General features: G+C 41.1%; 1 protein-coding gene across 4 annotated transcripts in view; it reads right to left on the bottom strand.

The window, feature by feature from the left end:
• The window catches only part of ercc8 (excision repair cross-complementation group 8), a 116,302-nt gene that overhangs the window by 79,820 nt on the left and 10,298 nt on the right, over positions 1–26,184 (bottom strand). For 2 of the 4 annotated variants that reach the window (XM_087988773.1, XM_087988771.1), the window contains exons 3-9: positions 19,564–19,665; positions 19,339–19,462; positions 16,506–16,587; positions 12,470–12,538; positions 9,948–10,017; positions 8,459–8,562; positions 6,963–7,087 (exon numbers count right to left, since the gene is read on the bottom strand). In XM_087988773.1, the coding sequence (XP_087844899.1) occupies positions 6,963–7,087; positions 8,459–8,562; positions 9,948–10,017; positions 12,470–12,538; positions 16,506–16,587; positions 19,339–19,462; positions 19,564–19,665 (676 nt within the window). The remainder of the gene's footprint in view (positions 1–6,962; positions 7,088–8,458; positions 8,563–9,947; positions 10,018–12,469; positions 12,539–16,505; positions 16,588–19,338; positions 19,463–19,563; positions 19,666–26,184) is intronic. The other 2 variants (XM_043689347.2, XM_043689359.2) reach the window with 2 other exon arrangements.

Here is a 26,184-nt window from a genome sequence, read left to right as displayed (position 1 = left end):
CAACACATTTATCCTCAGACAAGCCAAACAGAGAGAGACACAAGAATTCCACGAAGCATAGCATTCCAACCGCAACTCTATCAACAAACACTGACCAACCGCTGAGAAAAAGAACAGGAAATGATGTCACCAGAGGAAATGACATAACCAGCTAAGGAAATCCAAACATATAAATAGAAAACAGGCTACACCACTAGAGCTTCAGCCGGAGGCTCACTGAAGATGTTACCTAGTATGGTGACGAAACGTCTGAAAACAAACCTTCCGGCTCAGCAAGCAAACCTACATCCGAAACCAACAATACAATGCTGGGATGAAAATGGTGGAAATACACATTTGGTCAAGCAATATATGGAGAAAGAGGATAAAGTTAACAATTCAGGTTCAGAGGGTCTTATGGCAGTGTCTTCAATTCTGAGCCAGGAGGACTGAGTTCAAGTCCCACCTGCTTCAGAGGAGTGCAATAACATCTTTGAAAAGGTTAATTAGAAATCATCAGTAACTCTAGTCCATAAATTGTTTTTCAAATTAGTCCAAGAGAATATTAACTAACATTATAATATCAACTTGCTTAACATGGAAGATTATCCCAAGTTATCCCAGCATTGATGACCTGATTTTAGCAAAATTATCACAGAATGAACTCAACAGAAGCGACTGTATTAACAGCACTGCTATCATCTACACACCTGGTCACCTCCATGAAAAATGCAGTTAAAAACCACAGCACCAGGTCCAACAGGTTTATTTGGAGGCACTAGCTTTCAAAGCGCTGCTCCTTCATCAGGTGAGGATGCAGCGCTTCAAAGGTTAGTGCTTTCAAATCAACCTGTTGGACTCTCACCTGGTGTTGTGAGATTTTTTAAGCTTTGCCCACCCCAGTCCAACACCAACACTTCCAAATCATGAAAAATACAGATTTGTTCAGCTCCCCCTGACAAAACCATGCTGACTCCCCTGATCAAATCTTGCCTCTCCAAATAGAAATTAATCCTCTCCTTCAGAATCTTCTCCATTACTTTCCCCTTCATTGATGTGAGACTCACTAGTCTATAATTTCCTGCTTCATCTCTATCACCATTCTTGGAAGTGGAACCACATTAGCTGTCCTCCAGTCCTTTGGCACCATCCTGTGGCCAGAGAAGAATTGAAAATTTGGGTCAGTGCACCTGTAATTTCCTCCCTCATGACTCAGAGCAGTCTGGGCTAAACTTCAACTGGACTCAACAATCTGTCTACTTTAAAGCTTGCCAAAACCTCAAATATCTCCTCTCCAATCCCTGTGTCAAACTGCTCAAAACGTCATTGTTCCTCTTCCCGAATCCTGTATCACATTTTAAGGAAGGAGGAGGACATAGTGGGGTTATCGTCTATTTTCTACCTTACATTCGAAAATATAAAGAAATCCTAGAAAGTCAAGCTATTGCATGCTCAATCGTGCAGCGTCCTCTTTTAAAAACCTCAAATGCAGGTTATCATTTCTGTCAATTTGCCACTAAGTATACTTAATTTGTACAGCTTCTGTTAGAAACGAAAATCGCTTCTCAATAATCGCTCTAGACAAATTCAGGAAAACAAAGTTTTATTAACAAGTCAAGTCTGCAGAGTTGGGCACCCTTGAAGAAAAGGCGCGCTGAGGCTTACAAAGTCTCCCATTATATACAGTACAAGTCCCTCCTCTCCTTAGCTCTAACAAGCCATGAGGTTCACATTCTTAAAAACATCATTATTCTTATCACAAAGTCTGCAACAAATGGCTCCAGAGTCTCTAAAGTTGTTGTTTTTCTCACCCTGTAGTCTTATCAGTCAAAGACTTCAATCTGTAACAGATGTCTCTCGAGTCGTTTCCCTATCCTGGAGTCTTATCAGTCAAGGACTCATCCTTCCCTGCCTGTGTTAATGGTTTCATCAATCAAGGGCCTGTTTGTTTTTACTCTGCTCACAAATTGTCAGCAGTCTGCACAATTTAAACTAGCCTGTTTGTTTTTACTCTGCTCACAAATTGTCAGCATTCTGCACAATTTAAACTATTCTACTTTTGAGTATATAAAATGTGCTAGAAAAGAAACAAAAGTTTTGTCTTTTATTATAGATCAGTCTGTGGTCCAGGCACATCTTAAAGTTTAAACCAAAATTACCTCTCTCAGCTTCCTATCTTTATTTATACTGATTTTTTTACATTTGTTTTCTCACTGGAACCCCTGTTCCAAATCACTTATGGAATGCTAAAAAGTATTTGATTAGTATCTCTGCTATTGCCTTATTCCCCATTATGACCCATATGTCTCTGTTTTTAATGGGCTGAGGCTTACTTGCAATCACCTTTTCTGATTTACATACCAAAAACAATTCTAAACATTTCGATTACATCTCTTGCTAGTCAGCAGTCTTGCTACTTGTGGAAACTCCTTCTCTCTGTTCACTTCATCCAGCCCTTAGTATTCTCTAAGTTTCAATGAGGAACCAACTCCCATCCAAGTAAACTCCATTGGTAAAGTCACTGGTTGCCCAGAGTCCTCAGCGTCTCCTCATATAACAAGCACTTCAACCCCAACAGCATTTTTGTAAACCTCCTCTGGACCCTCTCAAATGCCAGTAAATCTTTCCTTTGGGCTCAAAACTATGCACAATATTCCAAATGCGTCTGACCAGAGCCTTATACAAGCTCAGCAATAAATATCTGCTCTTATATTCTCATCCTGTTCAAATGAATGCTAACATTGCATTTGCCTTCTGTCAAAGCTAGTCGCTTTGTTTCTAAAAGCTGTATCTTGGCACAAGGAGACACTGTCCTTGATTTTCTTCAGGGGGCAATAAACTGGGCCGGGCTCCGATCAGTCTGGTTTGGTACAGAGATGAAAAGGATTTTGAGAGGCCTTTTGTTTATATGTGAACAGACTTCACGTTGAAGTGGTCATGTTTTAGAAGTGACCCGTATAAAGGGAGGGGAGTGGTCAGCTCTCTAGCTGAGCTGAGCGAAGCAGTTTTAGTTCAATCTTGAACTGGGAAGTTCAACAGGGAGCCGTGTGGAAACTCTTTCTTTCTCTTTTCTGCTCTTCAACGTCAACCTGTAAGCATGTGTTCCATTTGTACTAGTTTTTAAAGGGAGTTTGCTTAAGTCTAGTTGGAGAGGTTGAGTTCTGTAGTGGTTCTGTGTTTCATTGTGTAATTTTGTGAATAAAATTTGGTCTGTTTTAAAAATTTAGTAGTCAACCTAGCTAACTTAATCTGGGTAATTTTCACTGTGGACTTAGTGAAACAAATTGCAAAGTTATGGTCGGAGCTGCCTGCTTAAGAATGTTGAATGGTCTGGCCTAGTCCATTACACTTCCTAACTGCCAATGGAATATACATGTTAACCTGAAGAGAAAACGAGGACTCCCAAGTCCCTTTGTGCTTCAAATTTCTGAAGCCTTTCCCCATTTAGGAAATAGTCTCTGCCTCTATCCTACCTATCAAAGTGCATAACATTTCACTTGGACACATTATATTCTATTCACTGCTTCTTTGCCCATTCCTGCTTCCAAGTACTTCTGCAGCCTCCTGGCTTCCGCAACACTACCTTGCCGTTACCTACCTTTGTATCATCCACAAACGTAGCAACAATGCCCTTAGTTCCTTCATCCAGATTATTAATGTATAACATTAATAATCATGGTCCCAAGATTGACACCTTCAGATTTCCACGAGTCACTGGTTGCTTTAATCCCTACTCTCTGCTTTTTGCCAGTCAGCCAATCCCCTATTGCCCCCAATACCATGGGCTCTCATCTTATTTAGCAGCCTCCTGTACATCACCTTGTCAAAGACCTTCTGGAAATCCAAACAGATCACATCCACTGACTCTCATTCGTCAAACTTGTTCATTACTTATAGTCATACAGATGTACAGCATGGAAACAAACTTTTCGGTCCAACCCGTCCATGCCGACCAGATATCACAACCCAACCTAGTTCCACCTGCCAGCACCCAGCACATATCTTTCCAAACTCTTCCTTTTCATATACCCATCCAAATGCCTCTTAAATGTTGCAATTGTACCAGCCTCCACCACTTGCTCTGGCAGCTCATTCCATACAGGTACCACCCTCTGTGTGAAAGCGTTGCCCCTTTCCCCTCTCACTCTAAACCTATGCCCTCTAGTTCTGGACTTCCCGACCCCAAGGAAAACACTTTGTCTATTTATCCTATCCATGCCCCTCATAATCTTGTAAACCTCTATAAGGTCACCCCTCAGCCTCCAACGCTCCAGGGAAAACAGCCCCAGCTTGTTGAGCCTCTCCCCATAGCTCAAATCCTCCAACCCTGGCAACATCCTTCTAAATCTTTTCTGAACCCTTTCACGTTTCACAACATCTTTTCAATAGGAAGGAGACCAGAATTGCACGCAATATTCCAACTGTGGCCAAAACAATGTCCTGTACAGCCGCAATATGACCTCCCAACTCCTGTACTCAATACTCTGACCAATAAAGGAAAGTATACCAAATGCCGCCTTCACCATCCTATCTATGTGCGACTCCACTTTCAAGGAGCTATGAACCTGCACTCCAAGGTCTCTTTGTTCAGCAACACACCATAGGACCTTACCATTAAGTACATAAGCCCTGCTAAGATTTGCTTTCCCAAAACGCAGCACTTCGCATTTATCTGAATTAAACTCCATCTGCCACTTCTTAGCCCATTGGCCCATCTGGTCCAGATCCTGTTGTAATCGGAGGTAACCCTCTTCGCTGTCCACTACACCTCCAATTTTGGTGTCATCTGCAAACGTACTAACTACCTCTTATGCTCGCATCCAAATCATTTATGTAAATGACAAAAAGTAGAGGACCCAGCACCGATCCCTTGTGGCACTCCACTGGTCACAGGCCTCCAGTCTGAAAAACAACCCTCCACCACCACCCTCTGTCTTCTACCTTTGAGCAGTTCTGTATCCAAATGGCTAGTTCTCCCTGTATTCCATGAGATCTAACCTTGCTAATCAGTCTCCCATGGGGAACCTTGTCGAACGCCTTACTGAACTCCATGTAGATCACATCTACTGCTCTGCCCTCATCAATCCTCTGAGTTTTTTGAGGAAGTAACAAAATCAAGTTTGTGAGACATGATTTCCCACACACAAAGCCATGTTGACTATCCCTAATCAGTCCATGCCTTTCCAAATACATGTACATCCTGTCCCTCAGGATTCTCTCCAACAACTTGCCCACCACCGAGGTCAGGCTCACCGGTCTATAGTTCCCTGGTTTGTCTTTACCGCCCTTCTTAAACAATGGCACCACGTTTGCCAACCACCAGTCTTCTGGCACCTCACCTGTGACTATCGATGATACAAATATCTCAGCAAGAGGCCCAGCAATCACTTCTCTCGTTTCCAGCAGAGTTCTCAGGTACACCTGATTAGGTCCTGGGGATTTATCCACCTTTACCCATTTCAAGACATCCAGCACTTCCTACTCGATAATCTGGACATTTTGCAAGATGTCACCATCTATTTCCCTACAGTCTATATCTTCCATAACCTTTTCCACAGTAAATACTGATGCAAAATATTCATTTAGTATGTCCGCCATTTTTTGCGGCTCCACACAACGGCCGCCTTGCTGGTCTTTGAGGGGCCCTATTCTCTCCCTCGTTACCCTTTTGTCTTTCATGTATTTGTAAAAACCCTTTGGATTCTCCTTAACTCTATTTGCCAAAGCTATCTCATGTTCCCTTTTTGCCCTCCTGTTTCCCTATTAAGTAAACTTCTACATCCTTTATACTCTAAAGATTCATCCTGTCTATAAATTACTTCTTTAAAGAATTCTAACAGATTTGTCAGACATGACCTCCCCTTGGTGAAGATGTATCTTAAATTTGATTTTCTTGGCTCTTTATTCCTCAGTCTTTTTTGACAACATTAAAAACCTCTTTCCTTGATTTAATGTGAATTTTAATATTTGCGAGCCAGAGTTTTCTGTTGAGTACAAATCCATGCTCACCTCAAAGAAGTGAGAAACAAAGAGCAAAACAGAAAAAAATAAACTAAGGTCATGTTACTAACTCTTAAAAAATGTTGCTCCACCGGTTTCAAGTTCAAGAACAGTTAATTCACTCTTAATTCAATATAGATCCCAAAAGTCATAATTAGGCACAGAACAGCTGGTGATTATATAAGTTGGAAAACTGAACATATCTACACACATACACATTGTTTTTAATAAGCTATTATTAAACAACAAATGTGATAAGTTAATCCAAACAATAAAAATTTCATTGCTACATCCAGCCTTTAGGAAAAGAAACATATTCAAGTACATTAAAGAAGTCTGAATTTCTTTTGGCAAATGGAAAGATGAGGTCAAGTAGAGGTTAGGAGGGAGACAGGGGGAAAAGGTTTTGTGCATGTCCATGCCAGAGATTGAGAAAGCAAGAGTGAGAGGGCAAAAGAGACAGAAAATGTCGTATGTAAAAAGGTATGCAAAAGTCATCTCAAAAAGACACCAAGCTGTAGGCATGAGAATTCTGATCGCTGCTGATGAAATTGGCTACTTGCAATTTAAGAATACAAGCCATATTACATCATTTACAATAGACACATCAAGGAGTGGTTCCTGGATCACAAATGCTCAGCTCAAGGCCTTAAATGCCTGGCTCATTAAAAACTCAGGGTTAATGTGTGCACATTCGGTTGAGGCTGAATGGGGAATGTTGATAATAGAGTTTGCCATTCCCATAATTACAAGCAAAGAGAAATCCAGTCACCGAAAGGCAGTCATTGAAACATTATAACCTGTCTTTTCTCTCACAGATGCTGAGTGAATTTTTGAATTTTCCATAATTTATAATTAACATTTTATACTGGTAATCTGTAAACATTTATTCTTTATAATATTGAAGCAGTCCTCCAAAATACATAAATAGGTTCATGTTTAGCCCCACTTAAGTTCATGATGTGTGGAAAGCAGATAAGTACCAGAGTATTGTGTCCTGTGGAACTATTCCATAGTCTCATGCGATCATCTGTGCCAATAGTTAAAAGGTGAAGCCCATCACTAGTAAAGCACAGACCATTAACACGTCCATTATGAGCGGTATTTGCTGCCAAGGAAGAAACAAAATAGAGAAAAGTTAATGCTAATTAATATTTCATCAATGACTGATAATACAAATATGGCATTCCTTATATTCAGTGCTAATTCTCAAAGGTGAGCTTTGTTTAGTATCAACAGTCTATTTTTCCTCTCCACGGATGCTGATGGATTCACAATATACTTCCAGAATCTTTCAGCTTTCTGGAATTAGATTTGTAGCTTTCACAGTAACTTTTTCTCACTTGTCTAAAAAAGTAACACACTTTGATCCTTGCTAAATTAGCAGATTCCCAACCAGACTAGTGAGATTTCTGCAATTGAATTCAGCTTCCATGTTCCAAAAGAACAAATAATTTGAGCAGTCCTTTCAAGAATTATCGAGACACCTCTGCTGAAATGTCTGTGTGTAGAAATATGACAGGAGATGACTGAACTCTACTATGACACCTTGAATTATGTGGAGGTGCCAATGCTGAATTGGGGTAGACAAGGTCAGAAGTCACACGACACCGGGTTATAATGCAAGGTGGCCTTCAAGATAGACAACAGCGAATCGCCGAGCAGAAACTGACAGCCAAGTTCGTACCCATGAAGACTGCCTCAAACGTGATCTTGGGCTCATGTCACACTACATGTAGCCCCACCATATTGTTGTGTATTTGTGTATTCACTACTGTTCTGTTCTAACACCATGATCTTGATAAAATGTTATGATCTCTCTACCTTGATTACTTTGTATAGTTTCAGATTACTTGTTACTTGCATGAGACCCTCAGCATGTGACTCTTATACCCATCATGTTATTCTCACCATTTGGTTTGTCTATAACACTACCTTATTTTCAATTTTTTGTAATTATCTCTACCTGTCAATTGGATTATAGGCCATCCCTTCACATCCAATTCAGCTGTTGACACTTTACTCACATGGTCTGCCATTTTTGATCGCCTGCAGATACTTATGATTCTATACTCCACTCTCACCATTTATATGACCGTTTGACACCTCTGCCCATTGATCTCTCTGCCTATAAATCCTGTGCCCGTATGCTTTTCTTCACTTCACCTGATGAAGAGGTAGTGCTCCAAAAGCTAATGGTTTCAAATCAAATTGTTGAATTATAACCTGGTGTTGCATGACTTCATACCTTGAGTGGATATGGATAACAGATAAATAGATGTACAAGACTAAGTTTAACATAAAATAATGAAAAAATACGAAATGAGCAGACAGAAGTCCCATCACACTTTAGGCAAAATGTCTTGTCTCATCTGTAGACCAGACATGGCTTTGAACGTGGCAAGATTATAATCAAGAAAGGGTTTACAGACCTTAAATTAATGGCATATTACAAACAAAGATTTTACAGACTCATTACCTGCCTCTGAAGATGATTTAGCAATTTCACCATTATGTTGATCGAGCAAAATTAAACTCCCAGAAGCTTTTCGCACATCCCAGATCCTAACTTTGCTATCAGCACTGAGCAGAAAAGTGATGAAAAGATGTGATTAGAAACAGAGTGGAACAACCTATTTAATATTCTTAAAAACCCTTCAGTGAAGTAGAATTAGCTCAACTGCGTTGTTTTTGCTCCTCCTGAGGAGAAAAAGTAATCCATTCTGGGATCCTATGTGCTTAGGATATTAAGGAATGATACTGAACAGGTATGTGAAGCAGTAGTATTTAATTTAGTGATGACATTGTGATGTGGGAAGTACAGGATGGAAAGAGTATTAAGGGAAATTTTCATCTTCACAGCCTAAGTTGGCAGGGGAGATCAAAATTCCGGCTATGATAGACAGGAGACCCACTTCACCCATTTAACATCACCAAGTGAAGGTGAGAATTACCTTCTGTTCCTTTGAACCAACTAGCACAAATAAAGGAGAATGATGGAAATATAGCTTGTAGATTCTCATGCGAATAAATGCAGATTAATTTATATCAGACCAAGGTAATGTTACTTGGTACATTTAGCCTCTGAAGTATTGGCAACAGTTGGCTTATGAATTTAATTATGCACCAACCACATATTGCTGAGGCAGCGCTGCAAAGTAAATAAGACAATATCATTGTTTCAGCAGGTGCCTCAAGAGGAGTTCTTCACAAGTTTTTCAAAGGCTTGTGCTTATCCCCAAGTGGCAGTTTTATAATAATTGCCTTATATCAGAGATCGGGCAGGAGGAGTTTAATGTTTTTGCAACAGAAGTGCCTTCCCATGCTTAGGATAAGGGGAATTTGCAACCAACAGCCACAACCAGTGCAGAACAGTAGAGGTGTCTAAAGAACATAAATTGGCAAAGCAGGAGAGAATACTCCACTTTGAGCCTTTCCCTCATTCAACAAAATCATGGCTGCTCTTCTCCTTCAAATCCATTTTTTCAGCCAATCCCAATTTTCAAAACACGCAATGACCATTAATTAGTTTCCGAGAGGATTATTGCACTCATTTCAGTTTGTGGGAATTTGTTTTCAGCAAATCATCCATTGCAGAATACTTCAAATTATATCAGGACTAATTTTGACTTCGCAATAGTATGAAATGAGTGATATTGATTTGGAAGCCCATTTCACATCTCTTCCAACTTTTGTTTCCATTGTCTTCAATGAAACTAAAAATAAGAAGAGGTGTAAAGTGAGATGCTGATTCACTATCATCCGTGTGAATTACTGCCCATTCAAAATTACCCCTAACATCTTTAGGATGAAAGGCAGTAAAGAAACTTCCCAAAGGAACTTGGTAAAAAGAATATAAATTGATGGCAGTTGAGAACTTTATTGTGATAACTTTGGGGATTTCCAACAAATAGCAGTGATCCACTTGTATGCTGGATCAAAATCAGACGGCAAAATAATAAACAGACTACCTCGCTGTTACAAGGATGTGCTCATAGCGTGGTGACCATTTCACAGATAATATTTCACCTCTGTGGCCTAAAAGAGGGTGGACAAAAAAACATTTTGAGCAAGTATACATGGATGATCTATCGATAAGCATTAATCTTTAAAAGTTGACCTCTACTAAACAAATAAGACATTTCATCTAACCTTCTAATTAGGATCTAGTGATTTTCTTTGTAAATTTGGCAAAATTTACAATCAGCCACTTGCAAATTCTAATAAAATATCTTTTTGTTTTGAAAAACACTCTAATGCCTTAACTATGTATAAACAGAAACACGAGCTGAATCTTATGTTTTTTAGCTAAGTACAAATTGTGTCACCTTGAGGGTTATTTGCCACAAGGGCTAGCAAGTTTTCTTACTGTATTTTAACAACCTTGCCTCGAACCATGTTGACTGCCCTCCGATATCCTCTGTCCGGTTAGCCTTACTTTACCATGCTAGAACAATGTGCTACTGCAGACTATCCTGGAATTAAGTGGCACCCCCTGCAAACACATCATCTTTTAACGCACACTGCACATAACAGACTCTTCAGGTGTCCTTCATGTTTCCTGACAGATGGTTAGGGGTGGGGGGAAGGAAACAAAGAGGGTGGGACACACAATCAGGGCTATGACAACAGACCATGCCATCCTTGATTGAGATGGTTACTTCGATCAATGCAGTTTCAGCCACCTGGAAGAATGCACACTACTGTATAAAAGGAGGGTCAATTTCCTTCTCCACTCCACTCGCACAAGTGTCACCACAAGTTTCTCTCCAACATATGACATGATCTCTACTACAGTACCAAGACTTATGCTCAACTACTTTTTTAGTACCCGCCACATCTTCCCTCACTTGTTCTCACTTACTTCAAACTGCAACATCACCAGCTTTAATTGCTCTTTTTCCTGCCTCCTCACTTTTTTGGGACACCATCCCAACTACAGCAAATGTAATAGCTGCACCACGCACTTTAACCTCCCCTAATGTCTTCCTGTCTCTCAAAGACAGGAACAGCCACCAACAGGGCAGAAAGGATCAAAACGGGTGGTGGGTTGCCCGACATTCTTTTCCTCACCCCTTACTAGAGAATAGCCCGACTCTGAAAAGGAGAAAGTGAGGACTGCAGATGCTGGAGGTCAGAGTCGAGTGTCTGGTGCTGGAAAAACACAGCAGGTAAGGCAGCATCCAAGGAGAATCGACATTTCAGGCATAAGCCCTTCATCAGGAAATATCCTGACTCTGCCTGTCCCAAGTGGCTGACTGACTTGAACCAAACTCTGGACTGGTATCAGAGGCTTCCCCTAACATTGTGCCAAGACTCCAGATGAAGACCATTTCCCTTGACTTGATTATGTCCTGCTGACAAGCTTCCTGCCTTGTGCATGCACTAAATGGCAAGACAGGATAGAAGTAGTTTGACCCTGACAGCTCTGGCTGAGGAGACAAAACGCACTAAGGAACGGTAATTCAAAGCAATGCAAGACAGGGATGCTGTCGGCTTCCTGGTAGAGTGAGTATACACTAAGATCACAGGATGGACATGCAACTTGGTCCAGTCGATGAGCTTGGTGCATGTCCCTGAACGCACATGATCTTTACTACAACATTACAATAACAGTTGCCAGTGCAGCCCAAGATGAAGCTTTGAAGTACTGAAGTGTCCTATATGTGGATTGGAGATGTGCCATAAGGGTGGCACATATCAGATGACAATGCCAATGGACACAGAATGTAAGTGACTGGTGCTTATGGAGCATGCCCTGAGAAGTTGTTGCCCAGTGTCCAACCTGGAGGCCCTTTAGAGCAAGCAGTAAGCTGAATTTGCTAGGGACACAATCAGATTGTCGTGTTGAGATTTCTTGACTTCTAGCTTGTCTAATGCTTTTGGAAAATTAAGAAGCTGAACATGAGTCAACTTGTTCATGAAGCATTTGAACAAGCAATAATACTCCTTAACTGGTAACTCACTGCTGCCAAGAAAGAAGCTTGCCATGCCACTTCCCAAAAGAATAAAACATGGTGCAAGATGTTCCCAATGTCGAATTAGGCCACATTCGCCATCAAGATTTGCCACAAATCTCACCATGGTCCTCATTTCCCGATAAGATTCTGCCCCTATCTTTCAGCATATTGCTCATTTTATACTATACCCCATTAGGTTTTGATTTGCAAAGCACTGAAAGCTTGTAATGCATTTACTTCACAGGCTGCGACTATGAGCATTTTAAATCGGCTACTTTACAAAAACCAGATACTATAAAGGATACAGTTTTAATTTTCAGTACTACTACTTATGCAACAGATGCAGCTGATAAAACAAATCTGCCCTGAATTCAATTGCTTTTAAATTGTTTTTGCCATGTACTTGTATAGTTATTGGCACATCTTCCACATTACCTAAACCAAACTTTGCCAATAAAGTGTAGCTTCAATTAACTTCTGTGTGAAGTGGCCATGTTTTAGTACTGTTGTAGTTTTCTATGTGCTCTTACCTTGCAGAATGTGGGTGCAGGATCCAGATTTAAGATCACAAAGCTGTACTTTAGGATTCTTGGTACCAACTGAAATGAAGACAATATTAAGCTCAAAAACAAAAATAGAGATTGCTGGAAAAGATCAGGAAGTCTAGCAGCATCCGTGGAGAGAAATCGGAGTTAACGTTCTAGATTGAGTGAGCCTTCCTCAGAACATAACACCAAGCTGTTTTTTTTTTAAAAGAATAGATACATGTTCATTATTGTTACTCAAATCAAATCAAAAAGTCTGCTATTTAGACACATTAGTTTTAAACTACTTTCTTCCTTAACAAAAAGGCAACATGTTTTGTTTATTCCATCAACAAACAGATATGGTTTTCAGTTTTTATAGTGACTGTCTAATAGAATGCATAAAGACACCTTTCCACTTGAAATATGGGTATTAATGATCCATATCTTTTCATGGTTTGAAAATGTATGCAGCAGCCCTTTGACCAAATAGGTCCCCTTCCACCCATCAGCTGGACAATCAATAGTAATTCATTCAACCATGGATGCCCTTTCGTTTTTCTTCCCTTTCGGGTCCTCTATTATACATACAATACAACTAGGCATCTTTCTCTTCATAGCCTGGCATCAATTAAATGCTACAATCAATGCTTACTGGTGATTACCAGATCAACTGAGATTACCAAGTCAAAGCCTAATCTCCCTGATCTTAATGGGAATTTTTCACACAAGAAGCCCATTTACTAGCCACTTTACTAGAGACCACTTTCAACAGATGTGTAGATATAGCGTCAGAACATTTAAATTGAGAGTTCTTTTTTTTTCATTCGATTGCTGGCTGAGACAGCATTTATTGCCCATCCCTCGTTGCTGTTGAGAAGGTAGTGGTGGAGCTGCAATTTGAACTGACAGAGGCCATTTGGCATAAGGAGACCCAAATAGCAGTTGGACAGGGAATCCTAAGAGTATGAGCCAGCAACACAAATAACAGCAAGATATTTCCAAGTCAGGATGGAGTGTGGCTTGGAATGGAACTTGCAAGTGGTGATGCTGCCAAAGTCCTGCTGTGTTTGTCCTTCTGAACAGAAACAGTTGTGAATACTGTTCAAGGTGCCTAATGTAGTCCATCTTGGAAATGATATACACTGCTGCGCATGTAAATCAGTGAAGGATGAAGTCATTGAGTTTTTGATGCACAGAAAGAGACCCTTTGACCCACTCTGTCTCGAACAGTCATAAAAGACCATCCATTCTAATCCCATTTTCCAGCACTTGGTCCAGAGCCTGTATGTGTGGCATTTCAAGTTTTCATTTACATCTGCAGTAGGCAGATTAGTGGAGATGAGGCCAAGTAAGCTTTCCCTCATTGGTTTCCTTATCCCTGTCGCAGTTCCAGTCTCTCAGAAATATCCTTTAGGATTCTACCAGTTTGGTCACCAGTAGTACTGTCAAGTCACTCTTGGTGGTGGACATTTCAGTTGACCAGTCAGAGACATTCTGTTCGCTTGCCATCTTCAGTACTTCCTGAGAATGCAGTTATAATGTGGAGGAAAACATATTTATCAGCCAAAGCAAGGCCGGTGTGTGGTAATCGACATAGGAATTTCCTTGTCCATGTTTGTCGTCATACCATGAGACTTCTAGAGATGATCCCTCCCGAATTCGTGATGTGTCTCTTCACTTCTGCGGAGTCTGTCCTACCAATAAACATATCCAAGGATGGTGTCTTGGACGTTGTGTATAAGGAAGGATTCGGTGAGAATGCTTGCACCAAGTTGTTGCTTCAGCAGCATGAGAGACAGCTCTCACAATTTTAGCAATAGCTGTTAAAAGGAGGACTTGGCAGGGTTGACAGGGCTGTGTTTGTTGTTATTGTTTCCAGTGGCTTTGATGCCGATTGATACGCCCAGTTTCATTCCTTTTCTCTTTTGTAGCAGTTGATACAACTGAGTGGCTTGATAGGCTATTGCAAAGAGTCAACCATACTGCTGTGGGGCTGGAGTTGCAGGAGAGCCAGACCAGCTAAGACCAAAATCGGCATTTTCCTTCGTAAAAGGACATTACAACAATCAAACTTGTGACCATTGCACATGATATCAAGCAATATTTGGAGGCACGGGAATCTGCCAAGGCTATGGGCCCCAACAACATTCTGATAATAGTACTGAAGACTTTTATCTAGAATTTGCTGCTCCCCTCGCCAAGCATTTCTAATATAGTTACAAAATTGGCATCTACTGTCTACATTGAAAATTGACCAGCTCTGCCCTGCACACGAAAAGCAGGACAAATCCAACATGGCCAATTACTGCCTTATCAGTCTACTCTCAGTCTCAGTACAGTGATGAAAGGAGTCATCAACAGTGCTATCAGCAGCACCTGCTCAGCAATAACCTGCTCAGTGACACCCAATTGGGTATTCTGCCAGGGACACTCAGCTCCTGACCTCATTACAGCCTTTCTTCAAACATGGACAAAAAAGCTGAATTCCAGAAGTGAGGCCAGTGTGACAATCCTTCACAAAAAGGTTGTATTCAACCAAGTATAGCACCAACAGCCTGAGCAAAACTGCAATCAATGGAAATCAAGTGGTAATCTCTCCACTGGTTAGAGTTATACCTTCCACATCGTAAGACAGTTGTGGCTGTTGGAAGTCAGTCATCTTAGCTCCAGGTCATCCTGCAGAGTTCTTCAGAATAGTGTCCAAGGGCCAACCATCTTCAGCTGCTTCATCAATGACCTCCCCTCCACCATAAGGTCACAAGTGGGATGTTCATCAATGATTACACAATGTTCAACACCAGTCACAACTCCTCAGATAGTGAAGCAATCTATGTTTAAATGCAACAAGATCTGGATAATATCCAGGCTTTGGCTGACAAGTGGCAAGTAACATTCGTACCACACAAATGCCAGGCAGTAGCCAAATCCACACCACCCATTGACATTTAAATGATGTCACCATCACTGAATTCCCCCACTATCAAGGTCCTAGGAGCTAACACTGATCAGAAATTCAACTGGACTCACCACATAAACAGTGGCTACAATAACTGGTCAGAGGTGAGGAATACTGCAGCGATTAAGTCATATCCAGACCTCAAAGCCTGTACACTACGTATAAGGCACAAGTCAGAACTGTGATGGAATACTCCTCACTTGCCTGGATGGTGCAGCTTCAATAACACTCAAGAAGCTTGATATCCTCCAGGACAAAGCAGCCCATTTGATTGGCACCACATCCGCAAGCATCCACTCCCTCCACCACCGATACGCCGCCGCAGCAGCAGCAGCAGCAGCAGCAGCAATCTGTACTAATTAAAAGATACACCGCAGAAATTCAAAGATCCTTAGACAGCTTCTTCCAAACCAATGACCATGTCTCGCTGGAAGGACAAAAAGCAGCAGATACATGCGAACACCACCACTTGCAAGTTCCCTTCCAAGCCACTCAGCATTCTGACTTGGAAATATAATCACTATCCTTTCACTGTTGCTGGGTCAAATTCCATCCCTAAGGACATTATGGGTCAACCTAAAGCATGTTCAAGAGGTCAGCTCATCAATTCCTTCTCAAAGGCAGTTAGCGAAGGGCAATAAATGTTGGTCAGTGACACCTATGTCCCACAAGTGAATAGAAAACAAATCCTTTAACATCAAGTGGTTGCATTACGATCACTTTAATTAAAGTTGAGCACACGTCTATGTTAGAGGTATGATTGTGCCTATTACTCACTCAGTCAACCCAAAAGCTCATTACCCTTGACTGTTTTATGGCAAGTAGGCTGCTTTCCACCAACTGTAGAAATTCTTTGTACTGTTTCATCAGTAAACAGAGTCTCACATTCAATTTCTCCAAAATTAAAATCTTCAACATTTGTTCCCTGACTAGTTTTTTTATTTATTCCAAGTAAATGCTTTCAACCTAGTTTGTGGATCTATGGTGCCTCCCCAGTCACAGGTTATTACTGGAAATATGTTAACAGAAGGTTCTATATCATACATGGATCATATGCAGGATCCACCACCTTGTTATACTAACCAGCTATCAGGCAGTGTTTGGTTGCAATTGGAGACATATGATGACAGTAAACTGTTCCTTCAAAGCTGAACACTTCAGCAGGCTGTAAAATAAGTAAATTAGTCTTGCATTAAATTCCTAACAATGAATTATTAACAGGCAGTAAAAATATGCATAAATATAGCGAATTTTCATTCTATGTAATGCAAGATTGTGGTTATTTTCAAGAAAACTTAGAATGTTACATATCAACTTCATGATCTTAAAAATTATCAGAGTTTCAGAAAAACAATTATTCACACCATAGTCTTCGCATTATTCTTCAATTTTAACAATGTTTTCTTCCTTGTCTTTCCACTATGTCTAACCACAGTCAAGACATTAGCAGCAGGGATGAAAATGGTCTGCTCTGTAGTTTACTCTGTTAACCTGGAAGACTTAGCCATTTGGTCTCAACAGCCAGGCCCGGTAAGAGTGTCCTGCCTCGATTCAGGCTTATCCTCCTTGGCTTGCACCTCTACATATTTTAGCAACACAGGCAGGGGAAGGTAAAGAGGTCATCACTCCTGCCGCATGATTCCATGAGCCAAGCATAGAAGGAGCCAGGTGCATAATTAATTAGATGAACAGCAGATAAAGATAAACTATTTCCACTGATAAAGGTTTCTAGAACTGGGGGCATAGTCTGAAAATTAGGGCCAAACCAGGCAAGAAAGATGTTAGGAAGCACTTTTACACAGAAAGGATTGCAGAACTTTGGCATTCCCTTTCACAAACAACAGGTGATGTCAGATCAGTTGCTAATTTTAAATTTGAGATAGGATTAAGGTTAGGTTTAGCAAGTATACAGAGGTAAGGTATAGGTCAGCCATGATCTCACTTAATAGGAATACAGGCTCATGCAGTCGAACAGTCTACTCCTGTTCCTATTCTTCTAAGGTGAGAGAGAAGTTGACATGGGTCATTGTGGACTGCTTTCCCTAAATCTTCCTGAAAACAACATTGTTAAAAAATTCAGTCAATGGCAAAATTCAGTCCAATGTTCAATTAAACCTTAAGGTAGACTTGGGGAAAGAGCACAGAGAAAGCTATGAAGAGCCAAGCTGAAAGAGACTACAACCAGTGTGGATAAAGCTCCAAAGGGGCAGGCTGAGAAAGAGTATAATGAGAACAAAGGCATCTATAAAGAAACAGGAGAGTATTGTGAGAGGAGAAAGCTTAAAAAAAGGGACAGGTTGTGAGAGATTCTAGCGAGACCAGAGAAATCTGTGAAGGAGCAAACACAAGTAGAGTCGAGCACGAGCTCCAAAGGAACGGTCTTTTATTGGCCTTGGTTATTATTCAGTTTTGGGCTGAAAAGTGGTGACCTTGTGTGCAGCAAAAGCGTCAAACATCTCAATTAGCATAGCAGTGACTGCTTCCTCCTGCTCCAAATAACTTTCAATTTTATCCTACAATAATGGCTTTAAAACTGCCTTGCATTACCTTCTTCTTTAATAAGATTTCAGGGACAGAAACTTTCCACAGTCACAGACAGGAAATGTTCAGGGATACCTGCTGTCCATCAGGTGGCCTCAACAGCCATGCCAGTCGGTATTCTATTGAAGGTTGTCCACATGGGAGTTGAAGCCTGATTTTTGAGATGTTGGATTAGAGACAATGGCTTGGATTTTCTTCAAGATAGGTCTTGAGAGTTAAGAAAATTCCCAGCTCAGCCTTGTTGCCTCAGGAGAAGATGCCAGAAAAGACAAAAATCTTCATTCTCGAGAGGCAGCCACTAACCAATCGAGCCAGCCAATTCAGGAAAACATTTTGGAGCAGCCAGAACGGTTGCTGGGTGCAGAGGTGGATCACTTAAATATTTATCTTGGTGCTGGTGTTCCTCGTGAACTCTCTAACAATATCTATCATATTAGCCTACTCAATCATGCTACAAACTCAATCATGCAACGTAAGACAAGAGTCTTTTCTCATTAGACTACCTACCAAGTGATTTTCTTCTACTTCCACTCTGCAAGTGGTGCAGACTTCATCTCACTACTTATCGTTTACTGTAGTTGACTTAGCAGCTACGAAGAGATCTTGAAGCATACATCCTACCTGATTGGCAAAGCAATAGTGCTGTCCAGGAAAACAGTTTGTTTGTTTTGTATTTGGCATGATTCTACACTTTTTCTCACTTCCCTCTTACAATACCAATATGTAGAAGTTTCAACAGGTGTGTGTTAAAATTTCAATCAAGACATGAGCAGTTAGAACTCAAAGTTGTGTTAATTTCCTTCATGATTACAGCACCAGATTAGAGGACAAATTTGAGTTCTTATTCTGTTTAATTCAGTCGAACATCAGCCAGGATATTTACGCATTAACCTGTTGGGAGGAGCTTTGCGTGTAAATTTATTTTCATAACGAACATAAAGGACAAAAATTTAGCTCCATCATATCTTGAAGATCATTGTGCTTCATTGACTGTTTAAAATTTAAGCTGCAGATCATCCAAAACTTGCACTCCTAAACATCATTGAGTGACACTGTTAGATGCACATAATTAGATGCATACAGAACATTGAATGTGGACAACATCAGGATCAGCAGTCAACTTTTAAAGTCAAGCTGTCTCCCTGATTATTGCTGCATAAGACCAAAAAAAAATGTAGTTAAGAGATCAACGATCTGCTGGTAGTCACTGAACCTGACCAGTGTGGGTTCACAGGTGAGGAATGAAAGAGAGAAATATAAAAATCAAAATTGAAACATTATTTACAATAAAATACAAAAATATCTAGTTATGAAAACAGTTTTACGCATGAACGGAATTGTCATATAATTTTATGGTGCAAGTATTTGTACTTACCAAAAGTCTGTTTGTGTCCCATATTTTCAAAGTTTTATCAAACGAGCTGGATGTAAACATGCCAGTGTCACAAGGATACCACTGAACAGTCTCCACGCTATATTTGTGCACATGGCCATGGGACCTTTTAACACATTATATGCAAGTCATAATTCATTCAATATTTCCTTTCCAAAGATAATCACAGTGCTGAATTGAGAAAGTAATGAATTGTACTTTTCCTACCTGCCCACTGTACAAATTGCCTTGCACGTATACTGTAGTTTTTTAGTGACATTCTCCAAATCATATATAGCAATTATGCCATCTGATCCCCCGGACAGCATGCTAAATGAAGCAGAAACAAGATTCAAGAAGCACAATCAACTGCAAGATACTACATTGGAGAAAAGTTAAAATCCACAAGCTAAGATTCAGCAGACTTACTCTATGATGATGATAAAATGGTGACAGCACAGAGGAAGGTCATTTGACCTATCATGCCTAGTCCCACTCTCTGCAAGACCTACTTAATTGGTACTACAATCTTCTCTTTCCCTATTGGCCAGCAATCATTTTCTTCTTAGATCACCATCCAATTCTCTTTTATTAAAAAAAACTATGACAGGACATGCCTCCATGATACTCTCAGGAACGAGATTCCAGGTCCAAAGCAGAAGCTGTGTAAAAAGGGTTTTCCTCATCCCATACGGATACTTTTGCCAGTTAGGTTAAATTAAGTTCATCACATTCTTAACAATTCAACCAAGGGGAACAGTTTCTTCTCAACTACATTATACAGAATCCTCAATTTTTACCCTTTCCCAGCCCTACGTTTAAGAACACCACCAGCTTCGTTAAGCTATTCTTCTTACTAATCTAACTGCAATCTGTCATTTCTGAATTCATTCCTGCAAAGCTTCACTGTACCCTCTCCAAGGATGTGGCGCCCTTGCTGAAATGTGGAGTTCAGAGGCACAATATTCCAGTTGAGAACAAAGATGTGTTTTACAGCAGATCACCACTAACTCTTCACTTTTATATTCCATCTTTATTCATAAAACCCAGAATCATATGTGCTTTATTAAATGCTTTTGCAACCTGCTGTGCTTCCAGCCATGATTTGTGCTGTGTTCCCATGCCCATGATCCCTTTAGAATCATACTTTTCACTTTATCTTGCATTTCCTCATTCTTCTCGTAAAAATGCATCACCTTACACTTCTATATATTACTACCGCGTGTGCCAATGAACTTCCCACTCCCCCTTTGTGTTTATGTCTTCTTCACTCCACAATGGAAGCACAGTGACAGCTGTGTGTACCACATATAACATACTCTGTAGCAAATCACCTGGTCTACTTAAGCATTACTTTTCAAACTCATTGCTTCATTCACCTAAAACTACATTACCACTACATACATAGAAATACCAACAAGTTGCACTACAAGCCACTGTAACATTTTTTAATTCACTTGTGGGACAAGAGCATCAACGACTGGCCAGCATTTAGTGTCCATGGAGATTGGAGTGTGCTGCCTGGTTCAATCAGTGTAATCCATGTGCTGTTGGTTGATTCACAATTCCCTTAGGGAGAGAATTCCATGATTTGACCCAGTGACAATGAAGGTTCAGTGATATATTTCAAAGTCAGGATAGTGAGTGACTTCAAGGAGAACTGCAGATGGTGGTATTCCCATAATCATTCTTGGGACCATAGTGTGCCACATATTCGAGGACGGTAGTTGTTACTTTACTTCATCAAAAATTAGGGCCTTTCTATGTGACCATTTCCAAGGTTGGCCCTTCTTTCAGAGTTGATGTAATAGTGCTCGGCTGGATGCCAGGTAGTGTATGAACCTTCCATAATAATTTACCACACTCAGAAATGACCTAAGCTCCAGGACAGACGTGGGGACCAGGGCATCTTTGATTGTGCTCGCTTTTTTATTCCAACAGGTGTAACCTGGTATTGTTGACTCGGTAGCCCAAGAAAGTTATCTGGGAGAGCCTGTTAGACAAGGTTTTCCCTTCATAGGTGTACACCTGCCTTGGATATAGTCCTAAGGCATTTTTCCAAGTTCTTTAAGTGTTCCTTTTTGTTTTTTGCTGTTATCAGGACAGTATCTGGGTAAACAGCGACCTGAGGTTGACCTTTCAAAATAGTCTCCAACGTCCACTGAAAAACTGAACAGGCTGATAAACACCAAATGGCAGTATCATTTTTTTGGTACAAGACCTTATGTGTATTAATAGTACCATACTTCTGAGTACCCCATCAAACTACAATTGCAATTAAGCATGTCTCCTATCAAGCTTCGTTTAAAGTTAAATCTCCCGCCAGCTTTGCATACAAATACTCTATATGAGAACTGGGTACTTATCCAACAGTAAAAATAGCTTACTGTCAGTTTAAATCCCCATAAAGGCAGACTAACCCATCGGGCTTCAAATACTGGCGCTGCCCATTCCACAAAATGGACTGGTTCGATGATTCCTTCACTTTCCAGTCTTCAGAGATCTGCTCCCACTTTTGCCCATAATACAAATGGCACTGACCGTGCCTTGCAGACTCAGAGGATTGCTTCCTGGTCAACATGCAAGTTCACTTTGGATCAGGGTAATCCCTAGACAATCCTGGAAATCTTTCAATTAAGACTTCACTCAGGTAGCTATTTTCTAATCGAAAAATCCAGGTAAATCTCTCACAAACAATTTCACCCCATTAAGCTTGGGCCTGAGCTTTTTACTATAATCACCGATAACCAATCAGCTGCCTTATGAGAGACTGGAATAGATGTTGTTCCCTTTATCGGCAAAGGTTCCCAGGTATAGGTTTTCAGCTTAATTGACGTCTTACACAATTTTAAGGGCTGGAGTTTATTTTATCAAAAACTGGTTCTGTGTTCACTGATAACACCATGCTAGTATCATCCCATGGAATCAGGTGACCACTTAACCAGATATTTATTTTGATTGGCTCTGATTTTGATGCTGCTGAACAATGTAACTGTTCCAAACCAGATGAACTCTCCATGAGGCACTCCTGTATACTGGCCTAAGAATTAATTTATTCCATTCAAATCTAGTAAGGCTCTGCTACTGTCTCAAATCTGCATTTTGACAATTACAATGTCTTACTGCGCAGGATCCTGAAGAAGCTGAGACTTGGCTTTGTTTAGGGTTTTGCTGTGGGCCAACCTGGAGTTACTCATATTTCTTGAGTGAGCCGACACACTTTCCTGCATTTAAGTGACGTTGCACAAGCTGAGACAGACTGGAGAGGGTGTCCACTTCCATTGGAATACCTTGCAACTCACGTGTTCCACTTGCCGCATTTTCAGTCATATTAGCTGGGTGAAGTCCAGTTGAGCTTCAGCCAGTAGGCATTTTTGCAGTCGTCATTAGTCTCACATACTAGGTGGACTCTAAGCATTTCATTGGGAGTTAAACCAAATTCACAAGCTTCTGTCAGATGTCATAACTGAGTCAAAAAGCCTGATATGGATTCTGTGGTTCTCGATTTGCCATACAAAAGAGACAGAATTAAAGATGACTTGGAATCGTAATATTCCTTAACTATGTCAATTAATTCTTGAAAGGTTTAAGTATCTGGCAGCTCAGGAAAAGTTAGGCTCCGAATGATGGGAAATGCTGCAGATCCACAGGCGGTCAGGAGAATTACTCATTGTTTTTCAAATGTCATGGGTTCAGTCCTTGACGTCAGGATCAAACAAGTAAAGCTTCCCAACCAGAAGCATGTTGAAATACCCCAACTTCTGAATGACTGCTACAAGAGAGTTGCTTCAAGATCGTGCTTTACTCTCCTCAGCATTGTGAAGTGGGAGATGGCACGGGGCAGGGTGACACTCGGCACACAGACACACAAGATGGCTGCTGAACCATCAGTTGGCCACTGGACCACAATATGGAGAGAGACAGCAGAGCAAATATAGACACTGCCTGGAACCACCAGAATGCCAGCACAATGCACTTATAACCCAGTTGATTAGTTTAAGGCGGGTGGCGAAGAGAATACACGAGTAACGTACACTGCCTGCCAAAATGTCTTGGTCTCGCCAACACCTTTTATAGAAATGCTAACAGCGCCCATTACTAGAGCAATGGACTTCCATAGAGACATTGAAACTGATGTCTGCGCTGAAACTAACAACAACCACGCTGAAAATGACAATGACTGTATTGAAACTATCAAAGATTCTGCAAAGATTACCATAAACAAACCATGTTACAAAGGCAATAATGACCTACCGAATCACAAGATGTATAAAAGTGTCTTGACTAGTGTTCTGGGCCGAGAGAAGAATCACAGCTGACCACTATGCTGTTGGTGTCTTTCGCTCCCCAGAGCTCCAATATTTCCTTGTGCAATAAACTCTGTGATTGAACCCTGACTCTGACTCAGAGACTGGTGATTTTCCCCACAACAATTGAAGTAACTCTTCAAAAGCCAGTATCCCATCACCTTTCACCCTTTATTCACAAATTGCATAGCCTATGACATTAGAACTGCCTCTTACTGAGTCAGACATTCATGGGCCCAATTTCTGACATTGACACTTTTATGTCAGCTCGCTCCCCCGATTACCAGCTCTAATCACAGAACTCATCCTGTGATGTCCAGTCGGCTGACCTTGTTATAACTGCTACTCTATTTGCATTTCCACCCATTTCTGATAGTAATTGTGGCCCCAGCACTAATCAATGTTACACTCCACTAGTTATAGGTTGCCGTTCTGAAAAGGTCACCCCTTTATCCTAACTTTCTTCTGTTTGACAAACCTACATTCATGCGAATTCATTATCCCCAACTTTATGGGCTCTTATCTCATTATTACCTTGTTAATTAGGTAATTTGATGGTGCAGGAGGGAGGGATTCCGGTATTTGGATAACTGGGGTTCTTTCTGGGGAAGGTGGGACCTCTATAAACAGGATGGTCTGCACCTGAACCTGAGGGGCACCAGTATCCTTGGTGGGAGGTTTGCTAGTGCTCTTGGGGGGGGTTTAAACTAACTCTGCAGGGGCATGGGAACCCAGACTGTAGCTTTAGGGTGCAGGACCTGGAGTGTAGGAGGTTAGGAACATGGCATCAGTTTCAAAGGAGGGTGCCTGTAAACAGGAAAGTGGCTTGAAGTGTGTATACTTCAATGCAAGAAGTATACGAAATAAGGTAGGTGAACTTGCAGCGTGGGTTGGTACCTGGGACTTCGATGTTGTGGCTATTACGGAGACATGGGTAGAACATGGACAGGATTGGCTGTTGCAGGTCCCAGGGTTTAAATGTTTTAGTAGGGTCAGAGGTGGGGGTAAAAGAGGGGGAGGTGTGGCATTGCTTGTCAAAGATAGTATTACAGCTGTGGAAAGGACGATGGATGAAGACTCGCCATCTGAGGTAGTTTGGGCTGAGGTTAGGAATAGGAAAGGTGAGCTCACCCTGTTAGGAGTTTTTTACAGGCCTCCTAATAGTCCTAGAAAGGTAGAAGAATGGATTGCGAGGATGATTCAAGAGAAGAGTGAAAGTAATAGGGTGGTTGTTATGGGGGACTTCAATTTTCCTGATATTGATTGGGAAAGCTATAGCTCAAGTTCGTTAGGTGGGTCAGTGTTTGTCCAATGTGTGCAGGAGGGTTTCCTGACACAATATGTAGACAGGCCAACAAGAGGTGAGGCCATACTGGATTTGGTTCTGGGTAATGAACCAGGCCAGGTGTTAGAATTAGAGGTAGGTGAGCACTTTGGGGACGGTGACCACAATTCGGTGACTTTTACTCTAGTGATGGAGAGGGATAAGTGTGCACTACAGGGCAAGAGTTATAGCTGGGGGCAGGGAAATTATGATGCGGTGAGGCATGACTTAGGATGTGTGGCTTGGAAAAGTAAGCTTCAAGACAAGGGCATAATTGATATGTGGAACTTGTTCAAGGAGCAACTATTGAGTGTCCTTGATAAGTATGTACCCGTCAGGGGGAAGAAAAGGGTCGTGTGAGGGAGCCGTGGTTTAATAAGGAATTGGAATCCCTTGTTAAATGGAAGAGGGCGGCCTATGTAAAGATGAGGCGTGAAGGTTCAATTGGGGCGATTGAGAGTTATAAGGTAGCCAGGAAGGACCTGAAGAGAGAGCTAAGAGCAGCAAGGAGGGGACATGAAAGGTCCTTAGTTGGTAGGATTAGGGAAAACCCTAAGGCTTTCTATAGGTATGTCAGGAATAAAAGAATGACTAGGGTAGGAATAGGTCCAGTCAAGGATAGTAGTGGGAAGTTGCATGTGCAGGCTGAAGAGATTGGGGAGACACTGAATGAATACTTTTCGTCAGTATTCAATCAGGAACAGGACATTGTTGTCAATGTGAGTACTGAGTCACAATTAAGTAGAATGGATGGCTTTGAGGTATGTAGAGAAGAGGTGTTGGAAATTCTGGAAAGGGTGAAAATAGATAAGTCCCCTGGGCCTGATGGCATTTATCCTAGGATTCTCTGGGAATCAAGGGAGGAGATTGCAGAGCCATTGGCCTTGATTTTGATGTCCTCGTTGTCTACAGGAGTAGTGCCAGAAGATTGGAGGCTAGCAAATGTGGTTCCGTGTTCAAGAAGGGGAGTAGGGATAACCCTAGTAACTATAGGCCGGTGAGCCTCACTTCTGTTGTGGGCAAAATCTTAGAGAGAATTGTAAGGGATAGGATTTATGAACATCTGGATAGGAATAATGTGATTAAGGATAGTCAGCATGGTTTTGTGAAGGGCAGGTCGTGCCTCACAAACCTTATTGAATTCTTTGAGAAGGTGACTAAGGAGGTGGATGAGGGGAAAGCGGTGGATGTGGTGTATATGGATTTTCGTTAGGCGTT

Source organism: Chiloscyllium plagiosum, unplaced genomic scaffold, assembly GCF_037043375.1.
Source record: "Chiloscyllium plagiosum isolate Xiang-an unplaced genomic scaffold, Cpla_swu_hap1 HiC_scaffold_1, whole genome shotgun sequence".
Lineage (NCBI taxonomy): Eukaryota > Metazoa > Chordata > Chondrichthyes > Orectolobiformes > Hemiscylliidae > Chiloscyllium > Chiloscyllium plagiosum.
This window is presented reverse-complemented; position numbering and strand designations above follow the sequence as displayed.